Below are 18,256 nucleotides of genomic sequence, written 5' to 3' on the forward strand. Positions count from 1 at the left end.
AGCTCGGTGCTTTGTGACCACCTAGAGGGGTGGGATAGGGAGGGTTGGAGGGAGGGAGACGCAAGAGGGAAGAGATATGGGGATATATGTATATATGTAGCTGATTCACTTTGTTATAAAGCAGAAACTAGCACACCATTGTAAAGCAATTATACTCCAATAAAGATGTTTAAAAAAAGTTTCCCTTCTCCCCAGTTTATTTTTCATTTGTTTATTTATAAATGAACAGACATAGATTCTTATATCATTCAATCAGTTTATAATCTATTTATTTATTTACTGTGCTGAAATCCAAAGGTAATTTATTAAATATTTCCCCATTAAATTTTTGTTAACTCTAGGATTTTTGGTTTTTTCCACTATGGTTTACCACAGGATACTGAATATAGTTCCCTGTGCTATACAGTAGGACCTTGTTGTTTATCCATTCTATATATAATAGTTTGCATCTGCTTATTACAAACTCCCAGTCCATCCTTCCCCCACCCCCCCTCCCTTGGCAACAAGAAGTTTGTTCTGTTTTGTAGGTAAGTTCATTTGTGTCATATTTTAGATTCCAGATATAAGTGATATCATATGGTTTTTGTCTTTCTCTTTCTGACTTACTTCACTTAGTATGGTAATCTCTAGTTGCATCCATGTTGCTGCAAATGGCATTATTTCATTCTTTTTTATGGCTGAGTAGTATTCCATTGTATATATACATACCACATCTTCTTTATCCATTCATCTGTCAATGGACATTTAGGTTGTTTCCATGTCTTGGCTATTGTGAATACTGCTGCTATGAACATAGGGCTGCATGTATCTTTTTGAATTATAGTTTTGTCTGGGTATATGCCCACGAGTGGGATTGCTGGATCATATGGCAACTCTATTTTTAGTTTTTTGAACAACCTCCATATTGTTCTCCATAGTGTCTGTACCAATTTACATTCCCACCAACAGGGTAGGAGGGTTCCCTTTTCTACACACCCTCTTCAGCATTTGTTATTTGTAGACTTTTTAATGATGGCCATTCTGACCAGTGTGAGATGGTACCTCACTGTAGTTTTAATTTGCATTTCTCTAATAATTTATTACTATATTTATTTTGAATTTTAAAATATTCTCAGATTTGGCCAGTGGGAGTCACTTGCAGCTGGAATGTTATGTCCTTTTGACATGTCCCATGATTCCTTGAGCACATCCTGACCTTCTGGCACAACAAAATGTTCAGGTTCATCCTGTACTTTTCCCACCCCAGCCCAGAATAACCCACATCTCCTAGTTAATAATTTTTTAATGAGTTTTAATCCTGGTATATAACATAGTATGCCTACTACTAAATACCTAATATTATATAATATTTTATAGGAGAAAGAAATATAACTGAAATTTCTGCAATTCACTGTGTTCATGCAGTAAAAGTTATTCTTTACTAAAAATGAGAACTACATTGAGAGATGAATGGATAAAGAAGATGTGGTACAAATATACAATGGAACACTACTCAACCATGAAAAAGAATGAAATAATGCCATTTGCAGCAACATGGATGCAACTAGAGATTATCATGCTAAGTGAAGTAAGTCTGAAAGAAAAAGACAAATACCATATGGTGTCATTTATTTGTGGAATCTAAAATATGACACAAATGAACCTATCTGTGAAACAGAAACAGAATCATGGATATAGAGAACAGACTGGTAGTTGCCAAGGGGGAGGGGGCTGGGGAGGGATGGAGCGGGAGGTTGGGGTTAGCAGATGTAAGCTTTTATATATAGAATGGATAAACAACAAGGTCCTACTGTATAGCACAGAGACCTATATTCAATATCCTATGATAAGCCATAATGGAAAAGAATATTTTTAAAAGAATGTATATATATGTATAACTGAATCACTTTGCTGTACAGCAGAAAGTAACACAACATTGTAAATCAACTATACTTCAATTTAAAAAATATTGATAAAAATGAGGACTAAACAACCCTCTTAAGTCCTCCACCTATTTTGAGAACTGCCAGAAACACCTTTCCTGGGCAGTTGAGTACCAAGTAGCAGATGTTATGCCGGGAACTGGGAAGGGAGAAATATATTATACACGCCCCTTGTCCTGTAGCAACCCTGAAATGTGAAAAACAAATACAGGTAGGTAGGAAAGGTAAGTTCTCCATGAGGGAGTAAGTTTACTCACCAGTGTTGGAGAAGCTTAAATTGGATGATAAGGCATGTGATACAAAATGCAAAGGTACGGAAGTGAAAAAGAAAAACTATTTCATGTCAAATAGCTCTATGTAGAAGAAGAAGGGTCTATGTGACATTCAGGGAAGCAAAATGAATTTAAAATCTGAGGACAAATGCTGGACTCCATCATTGAAAAAGTTAGAATTTTTTCCTTGATCTAATGGATCGCCATGGAGGGATTATATATGCAGGGAAGATATATTAACTAACTTTTGTATCTTGAAAGAATTATAGTCCCTATTGCAATTGTATTTTATATTTCAGGATAACATATTTTAAGTAGAGATTTTTTAAAACAACATTAAAAGAGGAACTGACCACAGAGTCTTTGCACAGAATTTTAAGCCCAGACTGAAAACGGCATATTCTATTACCAATTTTTTTAAATATTTAAAAAATTTTCCAGCTTCATTGAGGAACGGTTGACAAATTAAAAATTATATATACTTAAGGTGTACAATATGGTGTTTTGATATAAATATATTCTTTTAACTTTGACCTACCTAAGGCCCAAGTAGCGTCAAAAGCCCCAGAGAAAAGTTAAAATGTAGGATGATTTGCACCTGTATGAAATGAAATCATCAGTGAAGTGTGCGCATGAAGAACACTATCCACTGTGTTCTGCTTTGGCCCTACGCCCTCGGATTCTTTTAGATGGTTCTAAACCAGCGGTTCTCAAACTTGAGCATGCATCAGAATCACCTAGAGGGCTTGTCAACACACAGACTGCTAAACCTCATAACCAAAAGCCTGGTGTAGGACCCAATAATTTGCATTTCTACCAGTCTCTCAAATGATGCTGCTGGTGGTGGTCCAAGGAACATACTGTGAGAACCATTGTTCTAGAAGATGGCTGTGGCAAACCCTATCATCATACACTTATGACAAGATTACTGTTGACGACACTCGTCTTTTTCATTAGGCTGACCCTCTGTCCAGTTTACACCTGTTGTTCCGGCATAATTATTAATGATGCCCCTTCCCATTCTAAAGTGTCCTGATTTGGATGATAAAGTATAAGGTTACCTCACCCATACTCCATAATGAGATCAAATTTGTTTTTGAAATTCAATTATCAGGAAACCTTTACCCTGGAAGAATTGTCATATTTTCTCCCTGTGGCCAATGTAAATCTTACAAACGACTACATTTCCTTTCCAGCTATATCTGATAGGAAGATAAGAAACAAACTTCTAGCTCAAATTTAATTACTCTGCAGGACAATCAGGCCCAAATGCCTATAGTCCAAATAGATTCTGGTGCTGACTTTGTTCGTTCTGTCTATATATTCTCTGACCTAAATGTATAGAGTCATACCTGGACATTTTACTACAGGGATTCTTTAATGCCCCCTAAAAACACTGGAAAAGCAATGGGTGCAACAAAAAAATACATGAATTAATCTATTAAATTAAAAACTTGGTTATTAAAAACTTGGTTATTTCCTGCTTTTCTTGGGAAGGGGCTTGGGTCTGTGAAGTCAAAGTTGCAGAGGGGATGATGTGCAGGTACGTTGCAGAGATCAGATTCGCCAGCCTGGAAACACCCACACTTCAGCTGGGGGGCCGCACCCTGTGGGAGACCCAGGGGGCACCACATTTCTGTGGCCACAAGCTGTGTATCTGTGACTGATATGATTGTGTGACACTTGGAAAAGGCAGGTTTCTCATTGGGACCAAGTGTACAACTATCCCCTCCTAAGTTGCTTAATATCTGTCCTTGCACCCTGATCCAAGAGTTCAATTTCTAGAAAACAATCATGTATGTGCATGAAGATTTAAATGCAGGAATTTCACTACTGTGATGTTAATAGTCAAAACCAAAACTATCCTTCATGAATGTTAACTAACAGTATATTGGTTATAAAAATTATGATATATTCAAAGACTCAATATTATGCAGCTGTTAAAATTGTATACAAAAATATTTGCTGACATGGAAAAATACTTAAGTTAGAATACAGAGCAAAGAGAGAAGGTAACCAAACAATTCTAGTTTTCATTTAAACTAAATGTGCATGTATGAATATACTAAACACTCATGAACATAAACACCAAAGCTCATAGCCAAAAAAAAATCTGAAAGCAAAAAAATCAAAATGTTAATAGAATTTAGTTAGAAGATAACAGAGGTCATTTAAATTTTATTCTTTCTACTTATTCGTAGTGTATAACTTCCTTTATATTTAGTTTTATTATACAAATAGTTATATTTGTAATAGTTACAAATATAACTATTTGTATAATAAACAAAACTAAAATAATAGAGTTTTGTCATATATACTGTCTTACTGACCACATGACCCTGAGCCCCTGTGAAAATGAGCCTGTCCCCAGGGGTGACAGCATCCACAGGAAGGAGGGAACTGTGGGGCAAGGTCTGGCTCCCTCATCCTCTGCCTCTGTTTACAGACTCTCAAGGGGAATTTTTTTTTTTAGCCTTACCTCTCAGCATGCAGGATCTTAGTTTCCCAATAAGGGATTGAATCTGTGCCCCCTGCAATGGAAGCTCAGAGTGTTAACCACTGGACCGCCAGGGAAATCCCTTGAGGGGAACTTTTAGTGGGAAACTTGGTCTTGGCTATTGTGTGGTGAGGGTGGAAGGCAGAGTCAGGAGACCAGGTTCCAGTCCACTGCTGTCACTCACAATCCCAGAGGCCTGGGCAAGTCATGTACCTTCTCAGGCCACTTTACTCATCTCTGAGAGGAGAAGGAAGAAGCAGAAGGGCCCTAGAGATTGTCATCACCCTACTACCCTGCCATTCTCTAAGTTCCAAAGAAAGGGGATTTTTCTGCCCTAGATCAGGATAGAGGAGAAATCAGCAAATCCCCAAGGATCAGGGGAAAGCAGGCTCTGGTAGGGATCAGCTGAGTGTGTGCACAGAGCCAGTGAGGACTGAAGGGCCTGTGCTGGGCATCAGGGGGTAGCGTCTCCCTGGCTGGGGCCGGTGGTCACCCCCACCCAGACCTCGCTCGCAGACACCCTGCAGGGAGCTGCCTCCCCCTCCTCTAGGCTGTGGGGCTGACCCTCCCATCCCACCTTTCCTCCATCGGCTGCATCGCATTTTCCACTGAAACAGGAAGGGCTCTGGATGTGGGACACCAGCCACGTGGTGCTCACGCAGCAGGAGGATGGTGACCTGTCTCAGGGACACCAAGTCTGGAATTTGCCCCTCCTGTGACACACCTGCCCTTGTCCTGAGGCCCTGGTGATCAATATCAGGTACCTCATTTAATTTTCACTGCAACCTTGCCAGCTACCTGACAATGTTTATCCTTAGGACCATTTGACAATAGAAGCAGCTGAAGCACAGTGAGGCTAAGTTAGTTGTCCCAAGGTCACACTACTAGCAAGTAGAAGGACCAGGAAATACTTAAGCCAAGGTCAGCTGACTCCAAAGTGCCCACACTTAGCCACTCTGTGATTCTAAACCCCATACGGGGTTGACTCCCAATAAACAATATTCCTATTTTCCATTGTCTTCAAAGTGCTCAGGCTGAGGGGACACAACATCTTGTGTGCATAAACTGATTGCATATTTCAGTGTACATCCAGGGCAACCTACCTAGCCCTCCCTCTTCTGACAGAGATGAAAACTCAAACTCACCCTCCCCACCGCCTTCTTAGACACTGGAAACCAGGTGTGCACCAGGTCCTCCAACAATTGACCAACTCAGGAAAGTTGATCTCTGGTCACGTGAGGTCGCAAATCCCTGGGACCATGCCCCTGATTCCTCTGGCTGCCAGTCATTCACTGACCAGCAGAAGCCACCCATGGCTGAACTACAGGGGCTGCCAGAGGACACTTCAAAGGCCCCCAGTCACTGGCATGGCCCAGGCTCCTCATATCATTAATCCATGATGACCACAGGAACCTTGAATAATGCCCAACATGGGCACACCAGTGCCACACCCCTAGCAGGTTTCCAATCATCCGTCTTCCCAGACTGCCAGTTACTGAGCCACATAGTTTCCAAAACTGACTTATGGAGCAGCCAAACACTGACCATTCCTGAAGGATGTTATGGCTTTCATTCCAGAAGTCCCTCACAAAGCCACTGACCCTCCAGTCCCTAATTGCCTGGCTCTCCATCCCCATAAACTTAGTGGCCTAAAAAAACACACATTTATTATCTCATAGTTTATATGAGTCTGGAATCTGGGCGCAGCTTAGCTTGGTCCTCTGTTTTAGGGTCTCTCATGAGGCTGCATTCAAGGTCTCAGCTAGGCTTGGGGCCTCATCTGAAGGCTCAACTGGGGAAGGATCTGCTTCCAAGTTCACTTATATGGTTGTTTACAGGATTCAGTTCATTTGGGCTGTTGGACTGAGAGCCTCAGTTTCTTACTGACTGTTGGTGAAAGGCCACCCTCAGTTCCCTGCTATACGGGCCTCCCCAACATGGCAACTTGGTTCACTAAATCCAACAAGGGAGACAGCCTGTTAGCAAGACAGAAACTACAATCTCTTGTAATCTAATCATGAAGGTGGCATCTCCTCAGTGTTAAAGGTATGCTATTGATTAGAAGCAAGTTACTCAAATGGAGGGAATTACACAAGGCCATGAATACCAGGAGGCAAGGATCATTGGGAGCCATCTTAGAAGCTACTTCCCATAGACCATGGAGAAATAAACAGCTTCAGACATTAAATAATATGAAGACTATTCCACCAATTTACTCTATTTGAGGAAAACACTAAAGGAAGTATTCTAAATAAATGAATACTAAATCAGAAGATAGATCTCAAAATAACAGCGCAAGGGCTTCCCTGGTGGCGCAGTGGTTGCACGTCCGCCTGCCGATGCAGGGGAACCGGGTTCGCGCCCCGGTCTGGGAGGATCCCACATGCCGCGGAGCGGCTGGGCCCGTGAGCCATGGCCGCTGAGCCTGCGCGTCCGGAGCCTGTGCTCCGCACCGGGAGAGGCCGCAACGGAGGGAGGCCCGCATACCCCCCCAAAAAAAAAAAAACAAAAAAAAAACAGAGCAAGACAATGGTTAGCAATGACTGTTGTGGTAAAATACACACCCTCAAGTACACATTCATATAGCTATAGTTAACTCATGATAAATAAATTGACTGGGGACTTTGAATAATAATGTTAAGTAAGTTTTCTTGAAGCAGAATTGACTTAACCTAAGAAAAATACAGTCTTCAAAAAAGCAGTTTAAATGTTTCTAGAAAAATCCGGAAATAATACTGTTCACCTTGCTGAGGCAAATATGGAGGATAGAGTATCTTTCTCTACCAAAAAAGGTTAATTATATTCTGATCAAATAATAGAAAAAACGTAAATCATGCCTGTTAGAAAGGACCAAATATATAACTGGACAATTAGTAAACATAAAAATTACCAAACTAATGAGGTATGGGGGGGACAAAAATGAACAGAAATGTCATAAAGGTGTTAGGAAGAAGAAAAGAATGAAAGTTATATTTAGGAAATAGTAAAATTGATAATAAGGATAATATAATACAAAAAATAAGATTATCATCATTATACAAATTTAAATGGACTGAATCTCAAGACACAAATGTGGGATTAGAGCAAAAAATACTCTTATATGCAGTTAAAAGAAGTATATCTTAAACAAAGAGAAAAATGCAAAATAAAGGTTTAGGCAAAGATACACTAGATTAGTGGCAGCAAAATAAAAGCAGTAGTGATGAGGTACTTACCAAAGTAAATTCAAGGTCAAAAGGACTCAGCAAGCAAAACAAAGAAAACACATAGTGGCATTGTGAAAAATGGCCAAAGATATATACTTTAGGATTCCCCCACCCACCTGCCAAAAACAGAACTATAAGGAGAAATTTGTTTTAAAATATTATAACATTTATTCTATCTTTTGATAATATAACAGATGGAGTAGACAAAAAGACAAAAAATCAGAGTAAAGAAATGTTAATCCTCAAACTAGATTGAAAAGTCCTAATGAGTACTCTGTACCTAACCGAGAATATAGTTTCTTCTCTTATATCCACGAAAGTTTTACAAAATTCAATTGAGTAATCTGGCCCACAGAGAAAATCTTGAGTAATGTTTACAAGTTCAGATTCAACAGGCTACATTCTCTGATCACAGTAAAACCATAATTACAAAAAAAGAAAGAAAAGATAACCAAACTACAAGGGTCACTGGCAGATGTAAGATCACATCTCCGTTGACAGAAGAGGATGCACCAAGCACAGTGGGCATCACAGGCACCCCCAAATGTGCACTGTAGCCCACCCCCCAAGTAAAGCTGCACTGTCACCCACCACCACTGGAGGTTCGGAATTGGGTTTGTGGCCAGAGAGAACGGCTTAGGGGCCATCAGAGAATATTAAAATCTCTTGTTCTAAAGTTTTTAAACAAAACTCTGGATGGTGGGAGATAAGGGCAGGGCAGATCTCCTGGCCCCGCCCAGATTCAGGAAAGAAAGAGACGGGGGATACAGGAACGGACAGAAAGAGGGGGATTTTGAGGACCACCCCACCTCAAGGAGGCATAGACCGAGACAGGAGACTAAATGGGGAACAGAGAAGCACAGAGGAACTCTGAGATGCCCTGAGAAAGATGTTAGAGGAACAGGTGTGTGAGGAATTCGTAGAGTGTCTCCCTTGCACAGGGTGTTGAGTACAAGACCTCAGCTGAGCAGAGCTCAGCTGTCTACTCTGGAGCGTAGGTCAGTAGTGAGCGGGTCATGCTGGATTGTCTGATGAAGCATAAGGGCCAGCAGCCCTGCCCGATTCTTCATGGCTGTGCGCACCTTGTGCTCCTGCTTAACCAGCTCTTCCAGCTTGAGCAACTGTCGGGGGCAAGCATGAGAAGGGGCTTCTAGGATTCCATCCCGCCCTTCAGCCCCACTCAGCCTTGTAACCTACCATGCGCACGCGCTCTAGGTCCACCTCGGCACGTCTCAGCTTCTCCCAGCAGTAGTGGCGATTGCACAGGTGTTTGGGGAGGCAACAGAAATTACCAGTGGGCTCAAAGACGTTGTTCACTAGTGGGCAGCCGCACACTTCATCAGCCTGTACCTGTGGGGAAGAATGAAAGATGATGAGGTACGTGAAGGGTGGCAAATGGAGGGTGATCAGGCAGGCAGGATGAAAGGAAGAGGGAAATGGAGGGCAGGCAGGAAGGAAGGAGAGGAATGGGAAGTGACCTAGAAGGGGGGAAGAGAGGAATTCAGTGATTAGGTAAAGAAGAGGGGACCAAAGGGGGATGATCAATCATGGAGAATGGAGGAAGAAGTTAAGCAGGGATGTAGGGATGGAGGTGATGAGGCAGGAAGGACGGAAGAACAGAAAGAGATCAAACAGGAAGGAGAGGAAGGATGGAGGGGAGGTCTGACAGGGAGAAGTAGATGAATGAGGGTTGGTAAAGCATGGGGGAGGTGAGGGATAAGGCTGGGAGGGTGAAAGGGATGGGGGCTGATCAAACAGGGAAGAAGAAGGGATTTAGGAGATGACAAGCAGTGAGAAGGCGATTGGGGAAGTGAGGCAGGGAGAATAAGAATGGAAGGAAGTCAGAAAGTAAGAAGAGAGGAATTGAGGGTAACCATGCAGGGAGGGAGGGGGGATTGTGGGGTGGTCAGGCAGGGACTGGGAAAAGAAGGGAGATCAGCAAGCAAGGAGAAGGGAAGAATGGGGAATGGTTATGCGGTGGGAGTGGAGGGACGGAGGCTGGTCAGGCAGAGGGAGAGAGAAATGTGGGGGGGGTCAGGCAAGGAGATTATGAATAAATAAACAGGCAGAGAGAAAAGTAAAACGAGAAAGTGATTGGGCAGTGAGGAGGGGGGTGTAGGGGAGGTCAGGAAAGGAGGAGGGGATACATAGGGATCGGTCAGGAGGTATGAAGGCAGTCAGGCAGAAGGAAGAAGGAATAGGAGGTAATCAAGCACTGGAGGACAAGAGGAAGAAGGTGGTCAGGTAGGGAGAAGGGGAGGAATGGAGGGCGATGAGGTAGAGAAAGAAAAGTCTCACCTTGGGGTCCTTCGAGTGCTCAGGGCATAACACCTGGAGTCGCTTACAGTACCTCTTACTCCGTGGGTCGTAAACATCACAGAAGAGCCTTGTGGCTCTGGGGAGAGGTGAAAGTGAGGTGCTAAGGGTCAGGAGGAGGGTGGTCCCACCCTGAACCCTGCCCACACTTTGTCCCCAACCCCACCTATACCCTGCCGCTAATCCGCCCACCTCTGTCTCTGAGCCTACCCACATCCTGCCCTTGATCTTGCCCACCCTGCTCCTGACCCTGTCCACATCATGCCTTTGACCCTGAGTAGCACTCACACTCACCCCTCAACGCAAGTGGGGTACATGGACCTGAAGGACAATTTGCGCTCATACTGGGGAAAAAAGAGTACAAATGGGAGGAACTATAGACACACACTGCATACCCTCCCATGACAAAGCCCCAAACAACACATTTGTTCCCTGTGGACCCTATGCTCCTGTCTGCTCAGCCAATGTCCCCCCTCACCAGTGGCTGATGCCCAAATCTTGGCCCTTTTACTGGGGATGGAGGAAAAGCACAAATGGGTAGAGCCATGGATGTGTGTTGTATTCTCTTCTACAACAAATACCCGGGCACCAAACCTGCCCCCCTCCTCATGGACCCCACCCAGCCAAAAACACCCTTGCCCCATCTGCCCCCAGCCAATGCTCCAACCTTGGCGAAGCAGTGCTCCATGTGGAGCAGGGCAACCTGCGTATTGATGGACTGCCCGCAGGAGACACAGAAGATCTGCAGGTTGACGCTGTTCCTGCCATGTTTGTTGCTCTGCATAGGACAGTAGAAGGGCCAGTAAAGCAGTGCAGAGTGGGGACGGCAGGGCAAGATATCAGGCACCTTTCTGCTCCACCCCACCCATTCCCACTCACCTTTTCATCTTTGCACACAGCCTGCTGCTTGCCACGCTGAATGATGGCCTCAAGTTCATGGAAATGGCACTCTATGTCCTTCAGGCGGGTGTGGGTGTCCTGCTGTTCACGGTGGATGTGCTCGAGCATTTTCTTGCCATGCTCCTCAGCAATGCAAGGGCTCTTCTGCCACTGCTGGATGCGCTTGGGCAGGATCGCATAGATGCGGCTGGAAGGGGAGACAGCAAGAAATGGAATGTGTATGTGGGGGCATCAAAATAAGAAGAAATGGATGAGTGACTGAATGGTGGATGTTTAGGATAATGAATGGTAGATGAGTGAATGGGTGATTGGATGGTGGATGGCTGGGTGGATGGCTAGACAGCTGGGTGGGTGACTGTTGAGGGTGAATGAGTGGGTTGGTGGATGGAATGTGGATGGGTGGTTCAGCGGGTCGGTGGATGTAAGGGTGGATGGATAGGTGAGTGAGTGGACGAATGGTGGAGGATACATAGGTAGTGGTGTAGGTGGACTTACAGCTGGCATAGATCATGCCCTACTCCATGCCCTACTCTATGTCCTGTTGCTTGACCTCCAAGTGCACTCACTCAGCTGCCAGCTTCATGCCACAGTCGTCCGAGCAGTACTTGGAGCCTGGCCGGGTGGGGTGCACACATCCAGGTCCCAGGCACTGCCGCAGTGAGGCTGGGTTCTCGGCATCTGACTGCTCTGAGTCTTCTGATTTTTCCATGAGCTTCTGCTGCTTCTCCTTCTGTGGACAAGAGTGGTCAAGGCAGGGGCAGGGGAATCAGTGTCAGCCCCCTAACCCTGTACTACTACCCTGCATTCTTCCCCCAACCTCTGCCGCCATGCCCCTCATTCCACCATTTCTGTCACCTTCCACTCCACTTTTTTCTTCAAATTCTTCCTTTTCTTCATATCCATTGCCTGCTTCTGCAGTGCAGAATCTAGGAATGGGAAGTCCTCAGTGTCATTCATCCAGGGCTGTAGGCTAGGAAAATGCTGACAGGTCTCCCCATTTTGTTTCTTAAATGATCTCTGGACACTCCGTGCCTCCTCTCTCTTCATTGCTGAGCCTCCCTGCCTTCAATGTCCTCATCCTTCCACGCAGGGGCCCTGCCATACACTCATCAGGCTTTGATTGTCAAGAGTCTCGTATATAAAAGTCCTGGTATAAGTTTCAGTACTGAGGCAGGTCCTTTTCAGACAACAGCTGGTGTATGGCCTCCTTTACTGCCGATGGCATTGCCACCACCTGGTACTTCTGGGACAGCTCAGACTTCTGTAGTTGAGGCAGGTGTGATCGAGTGAGCAGTTGTCAGGGGGACCATGGCAAAGTCTCTGAGAGTATCACAGTTAAGAACTGAGGGGCAGACCCTCGCACCAGCTTCATTCCCCCATCCATCCTGTGTCCTGGATTCACCAGAGACCAGGGATTATAAGTAGCGTTCCTGTGCTGATGGGAGGAGGGCTCTGGGTCAGCACTAAGTGGGTGGGGATGGGCTCATCCTGTCCCAACACTTCTGGCCTCACCCTCTGGCCACTGTGGCTGGGGCCAACAGCACCTGCCTGGATACACTAGGTCTTGCCTGCCTGGGAATGACTGGCACCACCTGGCCCTTCTTGCCCACCTTATCCAGACACACTTGGCTAGTCCATCTGGCTGCATCTTGCCCAGTCGAATGCATAAGGCCCTGCATATCCACCCAGAAAAGCTAGACTCCACTTCCTTACACTTGCAGGGCTCAGCCTGCCTTGTCCACCCACCAGGACACACCTGCTACCCTGCTTGCCCTGCACCATGGACCCAGACAAGCCTCCTCTGCCCAGCCGGCCCAGCCCCTCAGACATGCTCCGCCCACCTTTCTGTCCCGCCCAGTCTGCCTAGTCTCTCCAGGCTCCACATGCCTGACTCTGCCTTCTTGGACACACTCTGTCTTGCCTTAAGGCTCCCAGCCCTGTGGGTCCCATGCACTGCCAGGCCCTGCCCGCCTCCCAGACTCTCAGCCTCATATACCCTTCCCCACTTCCTGCACATACTCTGTTCTGCCTTACCTCTCACATGCTGAGCCATGCCAAGCCCTGCCCCCTCCCCCACTTGCACATGCCACGCTGTGCACTGTCTGCCCTGACTCACTCACCTAGAATAATTTGACAATCTTTATTCTGAAAACTACTCCTACCTGAACCCAGTAACACTTACTAAAATATATAAATATACAAATGTTTTTAAATGTTTGCATGCATATGCACACACACGCAAATCATTACTCTCAAAGATTAAAAGAGCAAGCGCACACACAAAGAATACACGCGTTTAAGACAATTATCAACCAGAGAACACATACTAGTTTCGAACTACAGATGAAATATTAATAAAAACTGACCCTGGCCTTAGTCTTAAAGGAAGTCTGAACACTTTCCAATGAATAAGCATCACACAGGGCACAGATAAGTTGCATTAGAAACAAAAGCCTTAACTTTTGAAAATTGAAAAAGGCGTTTCTAAACTCTTGGTAAAAAAAAACTGAAATTAGAAAATACTTAGAACTTAACAAAAATGAAAACAATACATACCCAACTGTGGTCTCAGTTGACAATATAAGAAGACAGAAAATAATGATCTGAGTGCTCAACTCAAATTCGAACAAGTCCCCATACTGACTCCAAAGACACCCATTATCAACCCCCAAATCCCCTTCAATGACCCCCACACCCACTCCTCCAAGTCCCTCTTCAAAGCCCTCACAAGATACCTCAGCGTCCTGAAGGCACTACACGGTGGAGAGCTTCAAGGCAGATGAGGTAAAAAACGGTAACAAAGCAACTTCTGGTCCAGTATCGACCTTAGCGCCTCCCCTTCCCAAATGTATTGTGTTTGCACTTGCTCCAGACCCTTAATAACGGAGCTGCTGTACAGCCGAAAGTTTGAAGCAAATGGTTACAGAGAAACAATACAGTTATGTGCACGCTGTTCTGTGCACCATAAAGGATGCACTTGTCTCTTCTGACACCAGCACCTCACTGTTTCACACATCAGAGTGATCTTCATTGCATTATTGTATGTGGCAGGAAAATTGATCCCCTTATCATTTCCAATTATTTTGAATACAGTTTTTATAAAATCCAGTTTAGGGACTGGGGCAAGAGGTGAGAAGTTCAAGCTGAACTAAGAAGCAGTCTGTGAGCTCTAAAGAAAGCATTACTACCTCTCTATGGCTGTGAATGCTTATAAGCACTACTTGTTTTGTCCAAGCTAATGTTTTTACTTCCCTCTGAGTTATTTTTCATCACTGTGGCTCATTCAACGAATCTTGGACAGCGTTTTGCTCTTCACCTCTGACTTCAGACCTACTTCTCCAATATCTCCTGTCTCTTTACTGCTGATTTCTTTCATTCCCAGTTCCAAAGCCCTAGTTCAGGTTTCCTGTATTTTACATTATAATGAACTCCCACCTCTGAGATGTGGCTGGCTAATCCATTTTGCCTCCAGGGTTGTCTTCCCAAAGGGCCACAGATGAAAAAAATATGTCACCATTCTCCTTGGGAATATTCCCTGGATTCCCAGGGTATTCAGAATCAGTTCTCCACTCTATGGTGTGCCCATCAAAGTTCTCTATGACAGGGTCCCACTTTCCTGTGATAGACAAATCCTCTTCCCAGGCCCTCCAGGTGTCAAACACTCAGGACATCCTGGATAGCCACTCTCTTGTCAATCCAGCATGGGCTTCCACATTCCAGGCCTTTGCTCAGGCTTGTCCTTCTCTTTTGCTTATTCCTGCTCACCCTTCAAGACTCAGCTTTGGCATCACCATCTGGGAAGTTCCCTCTACTTCCTTTCCAACCAAGTGACCTGCTTCTCTTCTGAATGCACTTGTGGAAATAGTTATAATAGTGAGTGGTATTCCTCATATTTTAACCTTGGAATTATAAAGGATGGGGGAGAGTTGCCTGTACTTGCCTGTTTTGTATTTGTCTGTTTTTGGCTGTCAACTTTCTGCTTATCTTTCAAGGTTAAGCTCAGGTGCCTGCCCCACTGAGAAGCCTTCCCCAAACCCCTTGCTCCTCCTTTTTCAGTTTTCTCACAACACCTCTGTCATTCTGCTTTGTGTTACTGTGTGGGTTGCAGGTTTCTCTCCTCTACTAGACAGTTAAGGCAATGCTGGAGTGTGAATGACTCCCAGCACAGTGTTCCTACAACAGTTGTTGGTGATTCTTGATTTACTTCTTTGGTCTCTTCTGACCTCCCAGATACGCTAGATGCTAACTGCTTTCTGAGCAAAAGAGCACATCATGAGAGACAAACACTAGAATGGCCCTCTAGGTGGGATGGAGGAAGAACATGAGCCAGGCAAGAAGTAGATACTTTAAAATTAACCTTTCTCTGAAGACTATTTCTTTCTTTTTTTTAAAACATCTTTATTGGAGTAAAATTGCTTTGCAATGGTGTTTTAGTTTCTGCTTTATAACAAAGTAAATCAGTTATACATATACATATGTTCCCATATCTCTTCCCTCTTGCATCTCCCTCCCTCCCACCCTCCCTATCCCACCCCTCTAGGTGGTCACAAACCACCAAGCTGATCTCCCTGTGCTATGCAGCTGCTTCCCACTAGCTATCTATTTTACGTTTGGTGTGTATATATGTCCATGCCACTCTCTCACTTTGTGAAGACTATTTCTTAAAATAAACCTTAAAACTTTTGTTTTTATAACATCCAATATATGAATGTTTTCTTTTATGAATCATGTTAATTTTCTTTTATGGATAATATCTAAAGCTCTTTGCTTAACCCAAGGTCACAAAGATTTTCTGATATATTTCCTTCTAGAAGTATTATAATTTTATATTTTTCTATAGGTCTCTGATCTGTTTGAATTAATTTTTGTATAAGGTGTGAAGTGTAGGTTGAGGTTCATCTTGGTTTTTGTTTTTGTTCTGTTTTTGAGTATGTATTTAAAATATGTATATTCAGTTGCTCCAGAATCATTTATTGAAAAGACAATCCTTTCTCTGTTGAAACGACTTTGCACTTTATTCAAAAATCAGTTGACTAGAGGAGGATTCTGAGAAGATGGAGGAGTAGGAAGTACCAGAAATCTGACTCCCACCTAAACAAAAACTGCACTGAAAAAATCTCTCTGATGTAACTATCTTGGAACTCTAGAGAAGAGAGAAAGAGGCAGAGAGAATATTTAAAGAAATAATGGCCCCAAATTCCCTAATTTGATGAAAGATATGAATATAAACATCCAAGAAGCTAACGAACTCTAAGTAAGATTTACTCAAAGAGAGCTACACAAAGAAACATTATAAGGGGTCAAAAGACAAAGAAAAAGAATTTTGAAAGCAATCCACAGTAAGATCATGAGCCTATTTCTCATTAGAAACTTTGGAGGCCAGAAGGCAGTAGGCTGATATATTCAAAATGTTATGAGAAAAAAAAAACCTGCCAACCAAGAATCTTATATCCAGCAAAACTGTCCTTCAACTGTGAGGGAGAAATTAAGATAATACCAGATAAACTAAAGTTGAGAGAGTTCATTACCACTAGGCCTGCCCTGCAAGAAATGATAAAGGGTGAGAGTAGGCAAACTGGTCTTGTTCCTGATCTTAGTGGAAATGGTTTCAGTTTTTCACCATTGAGGACAATGTTGGCTGTGGGTGTGTCATATATGGCCTTCATTATGTTGAGTAAAGTTCCCTCTATGCCTGCTTTCTGCAGGGTTTTTATCATAAATGGGTGTTGAATTTTGTTGAAAGCATTCTCTGCATCTATTGAGATGATCATATGGGTTTTCTCCTTCAATTTGTTAATATGGTGTATCACGTTGATTGATTTCTGTATATTGAAGAATCCTTGCATTCCTGGAATAAACCCCACTTAATCATGGTGTATGATCCTTTTAATGTGCTGTTAGATCTGCCTGCTAGTATTTTGTTGAGTATTTTTGCATCTATGTTCACCAGTGATATTGGCCTATAGTTTTCTTTCTTTGTGACATCTTTGTCTGGTTTTGGTATCACGGTGATGGTGGCCTCATAGAATGAGTTTGGGAGTGTTCCTCCCTCTGCTATATTTTGGAAGAGTTTGAGAAGGATAGGTGTTAGCTCTTCTCTAAATGTCTGATAGAATTCACCTGTCAAGCCATCTGGTCCTGGGCTTTTGTTGGTTGGAAGTTTTAGCTACAGCAATCAAAGAAGAAAAAGAAATAAAAGGAATCCAAATCGGAAAAGAAGAAGTAAAGCTGTCTCTGTTTGCAGATGACATGATACTATACATAAAGAATCCCAAAGATGCTACCAGAAAACTACTAGAGCTAATCAATGAATTTGATAAAATAGCAGGATACGAAATTAATGCACAGAAAACTCTGGCATTCCTATACACTAATGACGAAAAATCTGAAAGTGAAATTAAGAATTGTCTGGTTTTGGTATCACGGTGATGGTGGCCTCATAGAATGAGTTTGGGAGTGTTCCTCCCTCTGCTATATTTTGGAAGAGTTTGAGAAGGATAGGTGTTAGCTCTTCTCTAAATGTCTGATAGAATTCACCTGTCAAGCCATCTGGTCCTGGGCTTTTGTTGGTTGGAAGTTTTAGCTACAGCAATCAAAGAAGAAAAAGAAATAAAAGGAATCCAAATCAGAAAAGAAGAAGTAAAGCTGTCACTGTTTGCAGATGACATGATACTATACATAAAGAATCCCAAAGATGCTACCAGAAAACTACTAGAGCTAATCAATGAATTTGATAAAATAGCAGGATACGAAATTAATGCACAGAAAACTCTGGCATTCCTATACACTAATGACGAAAAATCTGAAAGTGAAATTAAGAAAAGACTCCTATTTACCATGCAACAAAAAGAATAAAATATCTAGGAAGGAAACACAAAAGACCCTGAATAGCCAAAGCAATCTTGAGAACGAAACATGGATCTGGAGGAATCAGGCTCCCTGACTTCAGACTATACTACAAAGCAAGAGTAATCAAGACAGTATGGTACTGGCACAAAAACAGAAATATAGATCAATGGAACAGGATAGAAAGCCCAGAGACAAAACCATGCACATATGGTCACCTTATCTTTGATAAAGGAGGCAAGAATATACAGTGGAGAAAAGACAGCCTCTTCAATAAGTGGTGCTGGGAAAACTGGA

At 43.3% G+C, this 18,256-nt stretch overlaps 1 protein-coding gene and 1 long non-coding RNA gene across 2 annotated transcripts in view; one reads left to right on the top strand and one right to left on the bottom strand.

Annotated features, from left to right (window-relative positions):
• Window positions 1–18,256, top strand: part of LOC129391731 (uncharacterized) — a 56,076-nt gene that overhangs the window by 8,446 nt on the left and 29,374 nt on the right. The gene's annotated exons all lie outside the window — the stretch shown is intronic.
• LOC102988950 (CXXC-type zinc finger protein 1-like) lies at window positions 8,506–11,902 on the bottom strand. Its single transcript, XM_007122535.4, has 7 exons — window positions 11,680–11,902; window positions 11,093–11,300; window positions 10,881–10,991; window positions 10,508–10,557; window positions 10,196–10,292; window positions 9,095–9,247; window positions 8,506–9,018 (listed from the first exon to the last, which is right to left on the bottom strand). The coding sequence occupies exons 1-7, from the start codon at window positions 11,820–11,822 to the stop codon at window positions 8,872–8,874; spliced, it is 909 nt and encodes a 302-aa protein (XP_007122597.2). The 5' UTR covers window positions 11,823–11,902; the 3' UTR covers window positions 8,506–8,871.

The sequence above is a fragment of the Physeter macrocephalus genome, chromosome 21 (genome assembly GCF_002837175.3).
Source record: "Physeter macrocephalus isolate SW-GA chromosome 21, ASM283717v5, whole genome shotgun sequence".
Lineage (NCBI taxonomy): Eukaryota > Metazoa > Chordata > Mammalia > Artiodactyla > Physeteridae > Physeter > Physeter macrocephalus.

Excerpts from the sequence above, each read along its gene's own strand:
- LOC102988950 (XM_007122535.4), bottom strand. The coding sequence starts at position 11,822 with ATGGAAAAATCAGAAGACTCAGAGCAGTCAGATGCCGAGAACCCAGCC. Across the intron at positions 10,558-10,880 it reads TGGAGCACTGCTTCGCCAAG|TATGAGCGCAAATTGTCCTT; the intron begins GTTGGAGCATTG and ends TTTTTTCCCCAG. Across the intron at positions 9,019-9,094 it reads ACCTAGAGCGCGTGCGCATG|TTGCTCAAGCTGGAAGAGCT; the intron begins GTAGGTTACAAG and ends TGCCCCCGACAG.